Source organism: Felis catus, chromosome A1, assembly GCF_018350175.1.
Source record: "Felis catus isolate Fca126 chromosome A1, F.catus_Fca126_mat1.0, whole genome shotgun sequence".
In the NCBI taxonomy this organism is placed as follows: Eukaryota; Metazoa; Chordata; class Mammalia; order Carnivora; family Felidae; genus Felis; species Felis catus.
This window is the reverse complement of record NC_058368.1, coordinates 82,755,941-82,771,571: the sequence shown is the minus strand read 5'-3', so window position 1 is coordinate 82,771,571 and position 15,631 is coordinate 82,755,941. Positions and strand designations below refer to the sequence as shown.

The 15,631-nt window shown below is 38.9% G+C and overlaps 1 protein-coding gene across 5 annotated transcripts in view; it reads right to left on the bottom strand.

Moving 5' to 3' along the window:
• Window positions 1–15,631, bottom strand: part of CDC16 (cell division cycle 16) — a 46,556-nt gene that overhangs the window by 29,037 nt on the left and 1,888 nt on the right. For 4 of the 5 annotated variants that reach the window (XM_045056341.1, XM_045056333.1, XM_003980542.5 and 1 more), the window contains exons 4-12: window positions 15,102–15,140; window positions 14,620–14,760; window positions 12,957–13,116; window positions 11,915–12,006; window positions 10,862–10,995; window positions 9,963–10,042; window positions 8,864–8,913; window positions 7,610–7,683; window positions 5,754–5,879 (exon numbers count right to left, since the gene is read on the bottom strand). In XM_045056341.1, coding sequence (XP_044912276.1) covers window positions 5,754–5,879; window positions 7,610–7,683; window positions 8,864–8,913; window positions 9,963–10,042; window positions 10,862–10,995; window positions 11,915–12,006; window positions 12,957–13,116; window positions 14,620–14,760; window positions 15,102–15,140 — 896 coding nt within the window. The remainder of the gene's footprint in view (window positions 1–5,753; window positions 5,880–7,609; window positions 7,684–8,863; window positions 8,914–9,962; window positions 10,043–10,861; window positions 10,996–11,914; window positions 12,007–12,956; window positions 13,117–14,619; window positions 14,761–15,101; window positions 15,141–15,631) is intronic. The other variant, XM_006927426.5, reaches the window with a different exon arrangement.

Here is a 15,631-nt window from a genome sequence, read left to right as displayed (position 1 = left end):
GCAATCAGACAACACAAAGAAATAAAAGGCATCCAAATTGGCCAGGAGGAGGTCAAACTTTCACTCTTCACAGATGACATGATACTCTACATGGAAAACCCAAATGATTCCACCAAAAAACTGCTAGAAATGAACCATGAATTCAGCAAAGTGGCAGGATCTAAAATCAACGCACAGAAATTGGTTGCATTCCTACACACCAACAACGAAGCAACAGAAAGAGAAATCAAGGAATCGATCCCATTTACAATTGTATCAAAAACCATAAAATACCTAGGAATAAATCCAACAAAAGAGGTGAAAAATCTATACACTGAAAACTATAGAAAGCTTATGAAAGAAGTTGAAGAAGACACAAAAAAATGGAAAAAGACTCCTCCTGGATAGGAAGAACAAATATTGTTAAAAATGTCGATAATCCCCAAAGCAATCTACATGTTCAGTGCAATCCCTATCAAAATAACACCAGCATTCTTCACAGAGCTAGAACAAACAATCCTAACATGTGTATGGAACCAAAAAAGACTCTGAATAGCCAAAGCAATCTTGAAAACCAAAGCAAGGGGCATCACAATCCCAGACCTCAAGCTGTATTACAAAGCTGTCATTATGAAGACAGTACAGTACTGACACAAAAACAGACACTCAGATCAATGGAACAGAACAGAGAACCCAGAAATGGACCCACAAACGTATGGCCAACTAATCTTTGACAAAGCAGGAGAAAATATCCAATGGAATAAAGACAGTCTCTTGAGCCAGTGGTGCTGGGAAAACTGGACAGCAACATGCAGAAAAATGAGCCTGGACCACTTTCTTACACCAGACACAAAAATAAACTCAAAATGGATGAAAGTCCTAAATGTGAGACAGAAAACCATCAAAATCCTCGAGGAGAAAGCAGGCAAAAACCTCTCTGACCTCAGCCATAGCAACTTCTTACTCAACACGTCTCCAGAGGCAAGGGCAAAGCAAAAATGAATTATTGGGACCTCATCAAAATAAAAAGCTTCTGCACAATGAAGGAAACAATCAGCAAAACTAAAAGGCCACCATCAGACTGGGAGAAGATATTTGCAAACGACGTATCAGATAATGGGTTAGTACCCAAAATCCATAAAGAAGTCATCAAACTCAACACCCAAATAACAAATAATCCAGTAAAGAAACGGGTAGAAGACATGAATAGACACTTCTCCAAAGAAGACATCCAGATGGCCAACCAACACATGAAAAAATGCTCAACATCACTCATCATCAAGGAAATACAAATCAAAACCACACCTGTCAGAATATTCGGCTTACATTAACAACTCAGGCAACAACAGATGTTGGCGAGGATGCAGAGACAGAGGATCTCTTTTGCAGTGCTGGTGGGAATGCAAACTGGTGCTGCCACTCTGGAAAACAGTATGCAGCTTCCTCAAAAAATTAAAAATAGAACTACCCTACGACCCAGCAATTGCACTACTAGGTATTTATCCAAGGGATTCAGGTATGCTGTTTCGAAGGGACACATGCACCCCAATATCTGTAGCAGCACTATCAACAATAGCCAAAGTATGGAAAGAGCTCAAATGTCCATCGATGGATGAATGGATAAAGAAGTGGTTTCCATATACAGTGGAGTATTACTCAGCAATCAAAAAGAATGAAATCTTGCCATTTGCAACTACGTGGATGGAACTAGAGGGTATTATGCTAAATGAAATTAGTCAGTCAGAGAAAGACAAATATCATATGACTTCACTCATATGAGACTTTAAGGCACAGAACAGATGAACACAAGGGAAGGGAAACAAAAATAATATAAAAACAGGGAGGGGGACAAAACAGAAGAGACTCTTAAATATGGAGAACAAACAAAGGGTACTGGAGGGGTTGTGGGAGGGGGGGATGGGCTAAATGGGTAAGGGGCATTAAGGAATCTACTCCTGAAACCACTGTTGCACTATATGCTAGCTAACTCGGATGTAAATTAAAAAAAAATTTTTTTTAAGTAATTTAATAAAAGTTACCACCTAGGTAAACACAAGACAGTACAAATATATTTTGTTTGCAATTCTTCTACCTGATTTAACAGATAACTGAGTAATAGAACAATCATAAATTTGTGTTGGGGGCTTACAATGTGTAACATGTAATCTGTGTGATAAGAGCACAAAGGAGGCAGAAAGAAACAGAACTGCAGAAGAGTAAAATTTTATACAACTGGAATTAAGTTGCAGTGGTAAAGTAAGAAATGTATTTGGTCTTCTCCTTGGTTCTTGATACGGAGCACCTAAAAACCCTTGCAATTCCCTTAGTGACAGGAGTCTCTTTGGTATTCACAGTGACCCCTTTTGATCACACCTGAGTTTATACTAATGAAGGTGACTCAGGGTAGGGCCCCAAAACAGCCTTGTAAGGGGCTGGTCACCAGGAGGACCAAGTGATAAGAGGGTGGGAACAAAAGTTCCAACTGACTTCCCATGAAGGGAAGGGCCGGAAATTGAGCTCCATAAAAACTTGCGAACAAAGAGACTGAGTATCTGGGCTGCTGAACACAGTGCACTGCCAGGAGAGTGGCTTGCCTGCAGAGGGTGTGGATACCTTCTGTCTGGCTATTCTGGAGTATACCCTTTATAACAAGCCAGAAGAATTAAGTAAAATGCCTTCCTGAATTCTGTGGGTCATTCTGCAAATCACCAAATGTCAGGAGAGGGTCATGGGAAGCCTCGATTTCTAGCCAGTCAGAAGTGAAAGTGGTCTGGGACTTACCACTGGCGTCTGAAGTGGGGAGCAGCAGTCTTATGGGACTGAGTGCTTAACCTGTGAAGGGTCTGTACTAAATCCGGGTAGTGTCAGAACTGAACTGACCAGTCAGAACTGGACCCAGCTAGTGTCCAGATAATCAGAGAATTGGTTGTTGGTGCTGGAAAGCACCCTACAAACTAGATTCTTCTAAGATGTTAACTGTAATCCCCAAGATAACCACTAAAAACCCAAACCAAAACAAAAGGCTCAAAAAATATAGTATAAGGAAAAACCAAGGAATTAAAATGGTATATTACAAAATATCTAACAAAAAAGGCAATAACAAGGAAGAACAAAAAAGACATAAAAACAGAGCAAATGGTAAACATAAATCCTACTTACCAGTAATTACATAACACAGTAACACATAAAATTCCATCAGAAAGAAATTGGCAGAATGAATAATAAAACAATGATCCAACTACATATTGTCTATAAGAGACCTACTTTAGATTTGAAGACACAAGTTAAAAGTAAAAGGATGGAAAAAGACCATGCAAACAGTAACAAGGGAGAACTGGTGTGATTATACTAGTATCAGACAAAATAGACTTAAGACAAAAGCTGTTACTGGAGACAATGAAAGACCTCCTATAATAGTGAAAGACTCACTGCACTCAAAACCTAACAATAGAGACCCAAAATACATGTAGCAAAATCTGCCAGAATTGGAGGGAAAAAGACAAAATTCAAAAATAATAGTTGGGAGGTTTCAACAGCTCACCTGCCACAATGGATAAAATAACTAGGCAAAAGATAAACAAGGAAACAGAAGACATGACCAACACTAGAACCCAATCAGACCCAAGGGACTGCAGTACAACAATCACCCCAAAAAAGCAGATTCTCAAGGGCACCTAGAACATTCTCCAATAGACCATGTGAGGTCATAAAACAAGCCTCAATAAATTTGAAAGGACTGAGATACATAAAATATGCTCTCTAACCACAATGGAATTCAATCAGAAATCCTAACAGAAGGAAATTTGGGAAATTCACAAATATGTGAGAATTAAACAACATATTCTTACATAACCAGTGGCTCAAAGAAGAAATCATAAAGGAACACTTAAAGTATTTACACAATTTCAAACATTTATCCAAACACAGGGAAGTTAAGAGAATGCAAAGTTGTTCTGATGGGGAAGAAATGAAAAGAATAATGCTTATCTTGGTGAGCGGATTTGAAAATTTACTTGAATGTAGTTTGTTACATTGGAAAATTTTGTAATTAGTTTTGATTGTTAGGTAGAAACTGACAAATAATAACTATTCTGGGTTTGTGAGCACCCAGAAAAAATAAATAAATAAAATAAATAAAATTAAAAAGCACACTCTAGCCTGTGTTCATAAGAAACAACCCAAGGGGGCACCTGGGTGGCTCAGTTGGTTGGGCATCCGACTTCGGCTCAGGTCACGACCTCACGGTTTGTGAGTTCGAGCCCCGCGTCGGGCTCTGGGCTGACAGCTCAGAGCCTGGAGCCCGCTTCAGATTCTGTGTCTCCCTCTGTCTGCCCCTCCACTGCTTGCACTGTGTCTTTCGCATTGTCTCAAAAATAAATAAATGTTAAAAAAAATAGTAAGAAACAACCCAAGGTAAATTGCAGAGACTTTTTTTCCTGCCAATTGACCAGATTGATAGATTAGAGGTCTTGGTAGACACGGGAGCCAAGTTTTAGCAAAACACTGGGAAAGAAAGGTCTCACACATCACAGTGGATAAGCTGGAGAATCATGGACTCTCCATGATTGGTACTGAGGACCATTCAGGTGGGTAACTGCTGAAACCATTTTAACCTGGAGAACTATTTCTAATAATACGTTGGTATTAGGCCTGAATTATATATCCTCACCCTGACCAAATTCATATATAAAGCCCTACCCCAGTGACTACACTTAGAATGCTTGTAAGGAAATAGAAAAGGTAAATCAAACCTAACGAGATGACGTTCAATGCAGATAAATATATGATCCCACTTCTGAATACTATAAGCAAAGAAATTAAGGCAGCTAACTTTTACTGACTGCTTTCTGCATGTCAGACATTGTTCCAAGTCTTTAACTGGTATTGTCTCAATTATTCCCAGGAATAAGTACTGCAATTCTCCCTATTTTTCAAGAGGGTACATACTTGGCTGAGACCCCCAGGAGTCTGACTCCAGACCAGCCCTTGGAACTACTGCACTCCTACTACCTCTCCAGAAATGGACACAGCCCACACAAAAGAACACCACGTGGTAGGGCTAGGACAAGTGTTAGGCAAGTCCAAAGAGAGTTGACAGGAGAGTTGACGCCCCACCACAAAGTAAGATACTCTTAGGGTGCACTTATATCACTTAATATCAATACTCTTAATATTGATATAAATCTAGAACACTGGAGGGGTACCTGGGTGGCTCAGTTGGTTAAGTGTCTTGACTCCTGATTTAGGCTCAGGTCATGATCTCATAGTCATGAGATGGAACCCCGCATCAACTTCTGCAATGACAGCACAGAGCCTGCTTGGGATTCTCTCTCTGCCCGTCCCTCCCTGGTTCATGCGCACACGCGCATGCTTTCTCTCATAAAAATCAATAAAAAGTAAGTAAATAAAATCAAGAACGCTGTCAAATACAGTCCACAAAACCTACATCAAATACCTTTTGGACATAAATAGGATACAGATAACATATTTGCTCACGAATACTTTCATTCCTGCATGAGAAGGAGCCTCTAACTCTCCTCTCTTCCCTCAGCTTAATTTCCTAGTGCCATTCTGTACTGGTGAAAGTGACCTGCTAGGTCAAAACCACTACACCAGCCTCTTTCCCTCCATGTTCAATCATAAGCTACTAACAAGATACAAATAAGATATTTTTGTTTAGTTCAGCAACCAAATGGCAATGACAGTAATAACAGAATCGTCATTCTGTTAGCAAGAGCAGCCCTTCATGGATTTCACCACGCATTCTGCCGTACCCTTTCATGAGCTGCGCGGCTGTGAAGTAAGCAGCCATGGCCTGGTCATGCTCGCTCTCAACTGCAAATGAGTGTCCGTACGCTACCCACGCAGGCCCGTAAGTCTTCTCAAGTGTTGTCGCTTTGCTGAAACAAGAAACGTCATTCTAGTGAGAGATTCATTCTTGTTAATTTTATATAAGCTGATAGCTTCAAGGATATTGGAATTAAATAAATGAGCTCTTAACATATTAAATACTTACATAACAATTGTTAATCTCATTTGAAATAAAAGAATGTTTAATAGTACAAGCAAAATTTTAAGACATTTTAAGAGAGGTCCACAACTTTTTAGGTCCAATAGTTGAACCCACTGGCACTCTGTATTTACAAATACAAATACACTCTGAATTTACAAATATTACTTAATCCAAGAGCTTTGTTTCAGTAATTGTGGTAGCAACAACCATTTAATGAGGGCATATTTTACACCAGACTCCATGTGAAATGCTTCATGTGCATCACCTAGTAACTTACAAGATAAATCGTTATTTGTATTTTAAACATCAGTATACTGAGGCTGGGAAGATTAAGTGACACCCTGTGGACGGCAGCAGGAGAACACCCTGGTCCTGCAGACTGCACCACACAGTCTAAGCCGTCATAAGTAGTCTTCAATCAGCAGACACCCGGTGACCCAGGACACCCAGAATAAAGAGAACACACCACAAAACAAGGAAAATATAAACGATGAGATGCCCATTTCCCAGCATTTTATTTTCTAAGTTTTCTATCACTCAAATGTTCCTTGATTCACATGGAGTCCATCACTAAATCAGAGAAGCACAGTTCAGAGGAATTATCACATCTGAATCATCTGCCTACTCCAGGAAAAAGCACAAGCAAGTTCTTCTAAAATGCTTAACATTCAACTGACCAGAGAACTCCCTGTTTTTCCGAGTGCAGGATCCTTATGAGTCATCCTACCAATTTTCCTAACAATCCTGGGATACAAGTATTGTATCATTCCCATTTTTAAAAAAGAGAGGGTCAGAGGTTATTAACTTTCCCAAGGAATTACAGCTAGCAAGTGGTAGGGCTTGTATTAGAATTCAAATCTATGTCCAAAGTTTACACACTTTTTCTTAGATCCACTTTCCCAGTTTGTTCATGTGGCTGAAATCACACTTATAAAGTAGCTTGACTGGGCTGCACACAGCAGATCCTTATAGAAACCAGTTCACTATGACAAGAATTCTGTTTTATAGTCACATTTAGTGACCCTAATCTCATGTAGTTTCATGTAATTTCACAAGTATTAACAAAAGAAGTCCTAAAGTTAAAAGGTGCCGAGTATCTCTGTAAATGAAAAACAGGACCTTCCAAACGTCTATTATTGTTTCATGTTTTTTCTCACTTATAATTTACACACATAGTAAATTCCTTGAGAATAAGGTCTATACCACTGACTTTTATATCCCCTCATGACATCTTATTAAAAGGTATGTAACTGGGGCACCTGGGTGGCTTAGTCAATTAAGCAGCTGACTCTTGATTTTGGCTCAGGTCACGATTTCACAGTTCGTGAATTTGAGCCGCACGTCAGGCTCTGTGCTGACAGGGCAGAGCCTACTTGGAATTCTCTCTCTCACTCTCTCTCTGTCGCTCCCCTGCTCTCATGTGTGCACTCTCTCTCACTCTAAGATAAATAAACATTAAAAAAAAAAAGGTACATAATTGATGCAACTGAACTGAATCTGAAAAAAATTATTCTTTCATACTGCTTTTAAAGTACTTAATTATCGTATTAAAAAGGATGAACAAGAAATCCCTTACTATAGGCTCATTACAGAGGGAGAAAGACAACAGATCCATACCTGAGGTATCTTCTGGCATGTTCATTTTTATGACCAACCATGAGATAATAGCATCCCACTGCAAACCAAGACACCTAAAAAGTTCAAAATTTACTGTGACCAAAGATGCTTGACTTGGAACTGGAAATCTCTAACATACCAGGCCAGAGGGTGGACTACACATTCCATTATGTGTTCTAGCTCAAGTTATTCTAGTTCAAGTTAGAAACTTCTCTGAGACAGGCTGTCTACTAAGGGTCCTAGATGAAAAAAGAACAGATTCTTCCTCAAAGTGCCTTCAACGATGTCCCTGCAGCATTCGATACAAGATGAGGTTCCTTCACACTTGGTACAAACACCAGCCTGAGTCGTGTCCTCCCTGGCTCCACCCAGGTTCTCACCAGCACTATGCAGGCTCGACCTCATTAGCAGACTTCTCTTGCACTGATTCTGCCTCTTTCTAAATTATTTTCATACTGGCCAAGAGCAGAGATTCTTGGGTGAGGCTTAGGCTTTGATCCCTAACTTCTGTCTCTAAGGACACAGTTCCTGAATTAGTTTTAATCTCTGGGTCCCAGTTGTGTTCCAAGGTAGCCTAAGAGACCCAATGACCCAACTACTGCACAATTCAGTAAGTTATGCTGTACGTGCAAGGTGAGGAAGCCACCAAGTAATTATTAGCATCACTTACGAGAGGTGAGAGTATGACTTTCATTTTCAACATTTTATTTTTCTGTATATCAAGTATATTAAAATAAGCATATATTATTTCTGTAACCAGAATAAAAGGATTTTTGTTTTAAGCTATTGTTTCAAGACACTTAAAAAAAATACTTTCATGGATTGAAAAGCTAACGCTACTTCTAATTATCATAGCACTAGGAGGTCCTCCTCCAACACCTTAAAATAAACATTATTTGGGGGTGCCTGGTGGCTCAATTGGCTGAACATCCGACTTTGGCTCAGGTTGTGATCTCATGGTTCGTGGGTTCGAGCCCCGTGTCAGGCTCTGTGCTGACAGCTCAGAGCCTGGAGCCTGCTTTGGATTCTGTCTCCTTCTCTCTCTGCCCCTCCACTGCTTGCACCCTGTCTCACTCTGTCTCTCAAAAATAAATAAATGTAAAAAAATAAATAAATAAATAAATAAAAATAAGTAAATAAACATTATTTGCTTGAACTTAAATATAAGTTACTACCTAAAAGCCAGTTAAGTATTTTTTTAGAGTTCAGGTAAGAAAAAAACACCATAAGAAAAAAAGGTTTACATTTACTTACAGGATTACTAGGATACAGATCCACCAATTTATGAGAAAGGTAGAAAAGTTCTACATTAAAAAAAGAAAAAAAAGAAAAAAAAGAATTAGATCCAGTCAATTTTAAGATATGACTTTCCTCTAGTTACAACTCTTCACGATCAAACAAATTTATTCTCATAGTAACACTTTCATAGTTTTCTATTTACTTAATAAAATATACAACTACTACAGTTGTTTCATTCACAGCCCCCCACCAACCTCTTACCCTACAAGTGGACACTGAGTGCTTCTGGAGTGACTGGAAAACTGGATGAGTCTCTCATGATAAAGCACGTCATGGTGCTTGAGAAGTAATTTCAAAGCTCGTCGCTTATCTTCATAACTGGTATCACACACTCTGTGCCCTTATTATGGACCATCTTAACTACCCATAACCAATTTGAGTGATCAAACTTTCAAGTTTCAAATCAGCAAGATGATTTCTTCTTGAGTAACGTGTAAGTCCTAACACATCATAATGAAGTTTCCTATGTGCAGATTTGGATCCATTAGACCAGCACAGCCGGAGTGTCCGCATCTCCAACAAGCTTCTAGGAGATGTGATGCTGCTGGTCCATAGACCACACCCGGAGCAGCAGGGGTTTGGAATTGGAGTGTCAGCTTTTTAAACTCCTGACACAGCTTAAAAGATTTAAGGGGAAATAACATCCAAACATAACTAAATTGTTTCTGAAATGTTAAAGTATAGGAAACACAAGCAAAAACTTTGCCCCCACCCAGTTTCTAAACTATTTTCTATCAGTTTTCTATCAGTTTTCTTAGGATTTTACAAAAAAAAGAAAAACTATCTGCCGATACTCTAAAGCTTATACAACTTAAACCATAAAGTACAATTGACAACAGGAAGCAAGGGAAAACAAACACTGTTCTGTAGGCGTAAGAGAATTGATCCTCAGTCACTCTGATAAGCTTTTCTTACACTAGCTGTTACTTTTGTCAGAGAACTCCATTATGTTGTTAACTGCAATCTCAATTATCCAGGACTTGTGAGACATAATTTCAAGTTACAGAAAATTTTTTTGTCTTAACAATTATTATTTTGATTTAAAAAAAATTACCATTTGCTTTATTCAGCTCCACAAGTGTCCCTATATGTACAGGTAAACAGTTTGCATGGAAAGGATCTTTCTCCATTACTCTGAAAGTCAAAGCAACATTTACCATGCCAGAAGCAATACATAACAGAACATACCGCATTAAAATAGCTATGTCTAAACAGTCATTACATCTTTATGTAAAATACTTTTTTTACTTTTTTAACTCCATTACCTTCAGGTTGGCTCAATTAAGGTAATGATTATCTTATAAATGAAAGGGAAAATTCTGGTTTATTTAGAAGGAATAAAAATAAACACTATCACATACATTTATTTTAAATCAACAGAATTACAAAATAAGCAGTCTAATTACTAAGAAGGATTAAAAACAATATGAAATATTAAACAGATCGTATTTGTCAATTAATATTTTTGTGAATTCAAGGATGTTAAGTAATCCCAAAGATCTGTTAAAAATAGCATATGTAATTTAGCTACAAGTTTGAATCATGAAAACTGGTATGGTGGGGGCAGCAGGGAGATGGCTTAGCTACTTACTAAGCCTGACTGAGCACCCAGCATCTACAGGATTTGACTAGTCCCTACTTTAACAAAGAAGGGATTTTATGAGACTATGTGCCAGAATGGTATTTTCAAATTTGCAAATTATAAAACACTGAGATGAGGGAATTGTCTATTCCCAAGGCAATGGACTAAACCGATAAGTGCCCATAAACCTGTGTCTGTAAATTGCTCTTTTAAGATAACAATAACCCTTCTATTAAACTCTGCAAATTGTAAAGGCAACTTCAATTATCACCAATTAGTTCAAGCTTATTCACAAAGCAGCCCTACATACTTCCTAGGTAAAATGAGAATGGACTCTATGCTCCTACACAGAAATAAGTGGATATACTTACACAGAAGTAAGCTTGTAGCACATTTTAAAATCACAGTTATAATAATGTCTTTCAGCCAAAGACACTACCACATCCAGATTCTCCTGCAAACCATCTACAGACTCGGGGAGGACAGTTTCACTGGGTTTATTATACTGCAACAGAGAAAGGGAAACATGAACCCAATGTGCAGTACAAATCAAATGGCAGACTCGATCTGGCCCAATGGCTCAAGGGTTTACACAGGGCAGGTGTGAACCTCTGGGAGCCCTGACTTTATATCTTATCAGCCCTCCTCTCAATCAGCTGGACTCTCTTCTCAATTTTATCACGGAATTCCAGGGCAGGAAGTATTTTACAAATCAGAAGTTCAGGGGTGCCTGGTGGTTCAGTCAGTTGAGCATCCAACTTCGGTTCAGGTCATGATCTCACAGTTTCTGAGTTCGAGCCCCACGTCAGGCTCTGTGCTGACAGCTCAGAGCCTGGAGCCTGTTTCAGATTCTGTGTCTCCCTCTTTCTTTGCCCCTCCCCCGCTCATGTTCTGTCTCTCTCTCTCTCTCAGAAATAAATTAAATTAAAAAAAAAAAAAGTTCAGGGGCGCCTGGGTGGCGCAGTCGGTTAAGCGTCCGACTTCAGCCAAGTCACGATCTCGCGGTCCGGGAGTTCGAGCCCCACGTCAAGCTCTGGGCTGATGGCTCGGAGCCTGGAGCCTGTTTCGGATTCTGTGTCTCCCTCTCTCTCTGTCCCTCCCCCGTTCATGCTCTGTCTCTCTCTGTCGCAAAAATAAGTAAACGTTGAAAAATAAAAAAAATTAAAAAAAAAAAGTTCACTAAGCATAAGAAAAAAATCCTCATTTTCACACAACGTCCCACTTATGTTACAGTTCAATCTTTTAGCATAAGGAATCCCTAGAAAAAAGACATGTTTTTGGATGCTTTTTAAGGAATCATATCATCTATTCTTGCAAATGTGCTAATAAAAATTAAGTTTTAAAAATTTAACTAGTAAAAGAATAGATGCCAAATTTAGTAAAATAGTTACATAAAGCAAAACTAATTTTGTGTTTTTACTCACCTTTTTTAATTTGTTCTCAAATAGAAAGCGTAGCAATTCCTGTTCTTCAGTACAGAGCTTGCTAAGAGGTAGTGACTCAAGAAGTTCTTTCTCTTAAAAATGTTAAGAAAAAAGAATGTCCTCACAGTATTTATGGGGGTAAAAAGGCTTCAATAAAAAATATTCTAAAGTTCTTGGTCTAAGTAAATCAAACTCAAAAGAGAGAATAACAAGATCAAAATATACTTGAAAATCTAAGACAGTGGTTCCAGACCCAGGTGATAAGAACCACCTGGAGGGTTGAGCCATGAAGCCTTTTAGGCGATTCTGGTCACCACCAGATCCAAGAACCACCCGGCCAGTTTCCCAGCCTCAGCACTGCTGACACTCTGTGTGGATAATTCTGTCGGTTGGTTGTCCCACACCACCACAGGATGGTTAGCAGGATCTCTGACCTCCACCCACTAGATGCCATTAGCAACCTCCCATCCCGTCCCCAATTTATAAAAATCAAGTGTCCCTAGGGCACAAAATCAACCTGAGAACTACTACACTAGATAGACTAAAATGTGCTTGAACCCCACTAACACAACATCCCTATTTTCTCTGTGTTTCTTGCACATATCCACCTCACATTACTGCTGACATACTAGGTCTGTGGTTGGTTCTCAGCCTAGCTGCACCTTAGGGTCATCTGAGAGCTTTAAAACATCTGACGCCAGGGCCCCACTGCCAGAGATTCCATTCCACTTGTCTGGAGCTGGGACCTGCACCCTGATGTTGTTAAAGGCTTTGAGGTAAAGCATGTTGGGCATCTCTGAATCAGATACTGAGATCTTGGTTTACACTACCTCAAGTTACTTCCCAAAAAGATGGCCTCACCACATCACAACCCTAAAGATTCTGACAGCAAAGGGCACTGCACAATCCACCACCGTCCTATGCAATGTGCTTCAGGTCTGTTTAAACATGCATAGTCTGCTCTTGACTGTAAAGGTTTCAGAGAAAAAAAATCCAAATGATATTAATTGTGCTAAACATGAAAACACCTGAGTTTCCAAACCTTCTTGAGCTGTCAACATGTGGTGTGATGTTAAAAGATCAAATGCTTCAAAACAGTAGGCATCCAGCTTCAAAGCTTCTTTGTAGCTATAGGTAGCTAGGGCTCGGTTATCCAGAGCATCATAGATTTTCCCTCGTAAAAGACAAATAGAACTCTTTATCTGTTGGAAAAATATGATGAGTCATGTACTAAATCAATACGTCGAAATTTAATTTTTGATCAGAATGATCTATTATCTTAAGGCTGAGACTTCTCCTGACCTCTAAAATAATTTATTCAATCCCAACAAATTAACAGAAACAGGAAAGCGAAGTAAAACTTCTCTATCTTCCCTAGGCACTCCTCACTTCAACAATCTTTAGAACTACAGCACATCACTGCTACTTGGGTCCTTATCGGTTCTGTCTCAAAGAGGGTAATGATTTAGATAGCAAGCAGAATACAAATATTAAATTAAACTCAGACAGTTTGATAGGCGGATCGCAATGAAAGGATCTTAGTAATAAACACTGAAAAACTGGTGGCAATAAGGTACCACGATTAGGGTCATGAACTTGTAGCATTGGACAGACCTGAGTTAAAACCCCAGCTCTGATGCTTCCTAGTGACCCTGGACAAGTTTCCTTTCCTCATCTAACTTACAGGGCCCTGTAAGAAGCAGAGGTGCTAGTCTTCTGCAAAGCGAGTACATGTGAGGTGTTCACAGAGTAGCCACCTCACCACTACCACTAACAAGAGGATGTGGGCAGCAATCCAACCTAGATTCTAGACTCTGAGCCTTAAGAAACATGCAACTAAATCTACAGATGATCCAGAGACGGGCAGCTAAAACTGGTAAAGGGACAAAGAAGATTCATCATAAAATCCAAACTTAAAAATAAGAGGATGTAACAAGAGAATCTTACACCAATGCAGTATCTTATGACTTGTAAATAATAATAATAATAATAATAATAATAATAATAATTTCATAAGATAAATAATGCATTACAAACAAACCATGTATTTCTTAGCAGGTAAATGGTAAGTAGTCCAAAAATAATAATGGTAATACCAGACTCCCTCATAAATACCTTTATTAGCAGAAAAATAAACGTGCTCCTTAGCACATAAATAGTCTCAAGAAGGCTGTCAAAAAAACAAAAAAACCAGAAAAAAAGAAAAAATAATAACAGTTGAGATTAGTAATCTGTGAATGTCATTTATTATGTTACATTATATAATCTCTGCCAACAAGGAATTTGCAATTTCAGGCAGATATGAAGTATACAAACTGAAGTAAACAAATTACATAAAGAGTAACACCAAACCACTCCCTGGAAAGAAGCAAACTATGGTTTCCTGGGGTAGGTATTGAAACACAGTAAGAAAGGGAAAGGTTATTCCATCTGTGGGAGTAATTTAAGGCATCAAATATGAGAAGAAAGCTCTCAAGTCAGCCTATTTCAGACTCAAGCATATGAGGACATAGCTATAGCTTCCATCTAATGACTCAGAAATGTCTCGGAATCTTCTTGTGTTTCAGTGGCAAATTAAGTAAGTTGGCAACTGAACTGTTTTAACATGGTGATACTGAAATAAAAGAAAGTGATTTATGTTTTGCATGTCGTGTGAGTAATTCTTACTGATGTTACTGAAGTATGCTTATTGCAGAATTACTTACGGAGGACTGTGACATTTCCCAGTCATTGGAGGGGTCTTTCAAGCCACTTTCATCCTTCAAGTACTTCTCAAATAACCTTTTGTTGATTGGCTCCTCCATGTCAAGAATATCAAGTGCCTGCTGATGCTCTTTCGCAGCATACTGTGTTGTGCAAAAGCCAGAACTACTGTTTATCACCTATCACTTCGAACACTAGACATACAAGCAAATACTGTCAATTTTAAAAGGGTCATAGAATATACCTACTCATTACTTATATTTAAAATGTAGAGCTTAAAATTTCAAATTCTAAGGCAGAGTTTTCTTCATGCATGTCAGGCATTGGTAAATAGAGAATCAATATTTTATAGCACACAATACTAAAGAAAAGAACACTTCCTCATGAATACTTTACTAACCTGCCAGCTCCACCACCAGATTTCTGTATAACAGCAACATAATTAAACTTTTACCAAGAAAATTAAAACAGATGGCATACTTACATGGCATCTAGCTGCGAGGTAGCGGCATGCTTCATACAGCTAGGAGAGAAAACAATCTGTTAAGGAGGTTACGGCAAGAAGACGCAAACACAGTACTCGTGAGACGTAAACTATATAAACTCTGGAAGAACGGCATAAAAGTACTAGCAGTTAAGAAAACATGTGCAAGGGACAGAGGTGGAGGGGCTAGCCAGCATTCCAGGCACTGAGCAGGGACACTCCTCTATGGGACTGCAGACAGTTTGCACGTTACTTGTACTGGTGGTGGTGGTGGGTTCGACACCGATGGAGAGAAACCACAGGGACTCTGGTGCCTATGCAGGCGGTGGGAAATCACTGATTGATACTGTCAGTGCTATAATCAGGTCTGTGTTTCTGTGTTTTAGGAAGACCACTCTTGTGATAGTTTAAAAGACTGCTAAAAAGAGTCAGGGAAAATGGAAGTGGGAAAGATATTATCAAAGAAAAGAGACAAGAAGCTAAAACAAAACAGACAAATTAAAGGCCTGACATGTATGAGCAGTAATGAA